The sequence below is a fragment of the Myotis davidii genome, unplaced genomic scaffold, assembly GCF_000327345.1.
Source record: "Myotis davidii unplaced genomic scaffold, ASM32734v1 scaffold289, whole genome shotgun sequence".
Taxonomy (NCBI): Eukaryota; Metazoa; Chordata; class Mammalia; order Chiroptera; family Vespertilionidae; genus Myotis; species Myotis davidii.
In genome coordinates, this window is record NW_006299717.1 from 822664 (window position 1) to 826955 (window position 4292).

At 60.1% G+C, this 4292-nt stretch overlaps 1 protein-coding gene across 1 annotated transcript in view; it reads left to right on the forward strand.

The window, feature by feature from the left end:
* The window catches only part of KIF6 (kinesin family member 6), a 255403-nt gene extending 251111 nt beyond the window's left edge, over positions 1–4292 (forward strand). The window contains exon 17 of the mRNA XM_015571886.1: positions 3215–4292. Coding sequence (XP_015427372.1) covers positions 3215–3225 — 11 coding nt within the window. The 3' untranslated portion in view covers positions 3226–4292. The remainder of the gene's footprint in view (positions 1–3214) is intronic.

Consider the following 4292-nt stretch of genomic DNA (forward strand, 5'->3'; position numbering starts at 1 on the left):
GAGACGGTGAGTGAAGTGGTGACGAAAGAACAAAGGAAATTGACGACATGGACCAGAGGACCAGACTGCAGGGGAAATTCTCTGAGGAGGTGCGGGATGCGGAGTCAGGGCCATAAATGGAGAAAGAGACTGGGTTTGGGGCAGGGAGGTCCCTCCCCAGGACAGTTCATAAAATTCAACTGTCCTTTCTCCCGTCAAGAAGCCCTGGAGTGAGGAACAATGTTTTAAGTCAGGTTTCCTCGGCTTTTGTACACATGGCAGAGGCTCTGCCTCCAACCCTCTCGGAAGAGAAGAGCTTCACCCACGGCCGGGATCAGGGTGGCATCTCCCAGCAGCTCGATGCCCAGGCGGCACAGCAGCTGGGCTGCAGGGCGAAACACTGGCTAAAACGTGTGCGACGCATTACCAGTTATGCACTCTATGTCGTTATTCCATCCCAGGCTTTCAGCACTCCCGTGAGGCATACAGAGCCCTCTGACAGGTGAGGAAACTGAGGCACGCAGACGTCAAATCGCTTGCCCCGCGAGCAGTGGTTTTCTGCGCCTCTCCTGGGCCTGCCGTCCTGCAAAGCCCTGCTGGCCCCTGGGCCTCCACCCGCAGCGGGAGCTTTGTTCTCCGAGCAAACAGCAGCCTGGAAGTCATTCATCAAAACAAACAAGTTCGAGGGTTCAGTTTTCATTCTTCAGGGAAGAAAAACAACTATGGGGCCGAAGGAGGCTGAGACAGGATGACAAAGGCCCCTCTCCTGCTGGGTCGGCCGACCGGCCAGCAGGTGCCGCCTCTGTGGACACGGCAGATGGCCCAGGTCCCACTGCACAGCACTTGCGACGCAGCCCACTTATCAGCCTCCCTGTCAGGCAAACACGCAGGCCAGGCGCAGGCCCCTACCCCGGCCAAAGCAAACACGTCCCTCTCCCCAGCTCCCTCTGCCCTCGATCTAGGGGCCCGTCTGTCTGGGCTTCTCCGATCGCTCATTATGGGGGATTTGTGACTGTCGCCGAGAGCGAGGGCCCAGAGAGGGTGATTTAGCATAAGTCTCCCGCGGGCTCTCAGACCTCAGCAAGGACCGGTGAATCGATTTGATTTAGGATCCACGGGAGGCTGTGGGACATTTCAGTCCCCGCCCAGGGGCACTGGCGGACAGATGCACATTCCCTGGAGGAGGCGTTAGTCACCACGGTGTCAGATCCGCTGCTTCTAACTCCAAGGACGGCTTTACAGTCCACGGAAATGAGGTTAAATCCTTTCTAGAGTGTTTTCCATCTCCCTTCACCCCTGAGTTTGGAAGTGTTTCCCTCTGGACAGGAACCGTGGTGTGACCCCTGCTAGTGCCTGGAAGGGCTCGGTCTGAGTGCCTGTGTCCCCACCGCCCACCCCACGTCTCCACCCTGGGGAACCTCCAGCGCCCTCTCCCCTTTGCTCTGGAACCTTCCCCATGGAAAAACAAGAACATGGAACTTTAGGGAAGAGACCGAAACGCAAAGGCCATCTCTGCCTCATGTGACCTCAGCAGCCTCCCCCTCACCAGTCAGGGTCCGATTCCGCCTTTGCCCCGTGGGCAGCGTCTCCTGAATAATGTCTGTGGTGGGGGGGGAGGGGGGGGAGCTGAGCAGGGGTGGCCTGTGTGCTGAGACCTGGCCCGCAGGTCGAGATGCGGCGTTTTCAGGGGTTTATCTGTAGCAGCGCCCTCCATTCCGGGACCCCACAGCCACAACGTCTAATACAGAGGACAGCTCCATCTAACTGGGCTCACGCAGCAAACCATGCCCTGCACAATGCGCCTTTCCCTGGGTCTGTGGTCTATCTTTGTGCAGAACTGTCTTGGAGTCTGTGCCCCCTGCGCCAGCCTGTGGCGTTTCTTCTCCACGGCCCCACCCCCGTCATCACGGCCCCATCTGGGGGGCAGTGACAGTCCTGGGGGGTAGCTGGCTCAGCCGCCGCTCCTGGCCCACTGCTGGTCAGTGTGCAGAGGGAGCATCAGACCGCTGACCCGGCCAGCAGCCGCCCGCGGTTGGGCCCCGTACCTGCCCCCGCCAGTCCTTGGAGCAGAGAGGAAAGCAGTGGGTCTCGGCACTGTTGGCCCATGGGAGTCACCTGGCCCACCCCGGAGACTGATTCCAGCTGCCCCAGGAGTGGCCCGGGCTTCGGTTCCCAACGCGCAGCAGAGCTGGGAACCAGGTGCAGAGCGACTGTGACACGTCACCTGCGTGGACTCGGGTGTGCCTGCCGGTCCTCCGTCCTTCAGTGAGGACAGCTGGGGCTGCTCTAAACATAGAGACCAGCGGGGTGAACAGGGAGGCGGCCAGTGCTGCACACAGAATGAGACCTGAGGGGCCGAGGGCTCTCGCCTTGAATTGTTTTCCACCTCGTCCTCCCAGCTTCTCCCACGTCCAGTCCAGTGTGTCACGGAGAAGCGTGGATTCTTCCTCGGCAGCCTCAGGCAGGCCACACCCCCTCCCCACCCCCTGCAGGTCCCCGGACCGCGCCTCACCCCCCAATCTCTCCGCCTGCTGCAGGCTCTGCTAAACACTGTGTTCATTACTCCGCCCAAGAATCTTCAGAAATTCCCTTTTGCTCCTGTGGTGATAGCGAAACCTCAGGCAGATTAACGAACGGCATGTGGCTCATACCAGTTCCCCTCGCACTTGAATGCACCACTGAGTCTAGGGGCTTCGGTGAATCACGGATTCTGGTCCAGTGAGCCTGGGTGGGGCCCAAGGTTCTGTGCTTCTTGGTGAGCTCCTGGGGATGCCCGGGCTGCTGGTCCCTGGACCACACCTGGAGAAGCCAGGAGCCACGCCAGTCCCGTGCTTTCCCAGGTATTAGGAAAGGAGGAGAGTGAGGCCCAGAGAACTAACACGATTTTTCCCAAAGTCACGGCGCACAGATAGGGGACCATCCTGGCTAGAACCCAGGGGCTGACAGGCGGGGCTGTGTGGTCAGAGGGGCCGGCCAGAGCCGACCCAATACCTGGAGCAAAGAGCAGGGAGAGACCCTGAATGAAGTAGGAGAGCCCGTGAGAGCCCTGGGGTCGGAGCGTGAGTTGGTTCTGGCCCAGGGCAAAGAGGGCTTCTCCCTTCCGAGCCTGGGGAGTAGCTGAAGCCCTGGGAGCCGGGCACTGAGAGGGGCACTGCCCGAGGCCCCCTCGCCCTTCAATCCCAGAGAAGTCGGTGCCCCTGCACAGCCTAACCAAGAGCATCCGGTCTCCTTTCAGGTTTCCAGTGAGGGTCCAGTAAGAACGAACGACAGACGACAACGCCCCTCACTCACCCTGGCTTCAGCAGTGACCTGCTGGGAGCAACTCGTGACTTTGATTTCAATGGAGGAGACTGTTTCTTTAGGGCTGGTGTCTGGGAGGCTGCCGGGAGCTGGGGCCACTTTGCTGTGGGCGCTGGAGTGGCTGGCAGGCCGGGCGGGGCCAGGGAGCTGGGGCTGGACAAGGGCTGCTGCTCACTCACAGACATGAAGTAGCACCAGGTAGTGCAAGGGCTCACATGGGTGGAATAGGGGGAATAATAGTCATTTCCAGCTATTTTCCAGCCTACCCTCTGCCACAGGAACGCCGAGGGCAGGCCAGGCGGGAGGCTGGAGCTAAGGTAGGGCAGTGGAATGCAGGGCATCGTGAGGGCCAGTTCCAGTCTCTCGGCCATCACCCTGATGCCAGGCTGACCTGTAGGCAGCATCGGCATGAGCTGTGTCTCCAGAGATCCACCCACCCTGCGGTCTAAGGACAAGGCAGCACCCAGAGCGCCGTGGATGGCTCAGGAGCTCCGCAGTGTGGGCGCCCTGGGGCACTACAGGATTGGGGCTGAAACTCCCACCAGGAAACAGCTGCGGGGTCGTGTCTCAGAGAGGCTCCTGGCACTCCAGGCCCAGCACCTGGTGCAGAGCCTGCGGAGGGTGGGCCAACCCTTAGGCAGCGGTGAGTGGGGGCTGGGGTCAGGGAGCACGAACGGAGAGGGAGAGGAATGGCGCCTGGAAATGAAGCTCACAGAATAAAAGTGCTTGTCCGCTGCTCCTGTTCTCTCCTTCCCAGGGGCTTATTTCCCTCTTCTCAGGGCCGGCTGAAAGGGTCATGCAGGAGAAAAGGGGTCCCTGAATTTCGAAGCTGGGCAGGCCCCATAGGCCCCTCTAATCCACACCCTCATTTACATAATTAGGGAACTGAAGTAAAGGGGAGGCTCTGGCTTGTTGATATGTGGCTAGTTAGTGACAAAAGTCCCCTCCTTGGGGGGCTTTCCCTGATCACCCCAACTAGAGGTACCCCTAGTTACTCTCTAACCCAGGGGTCC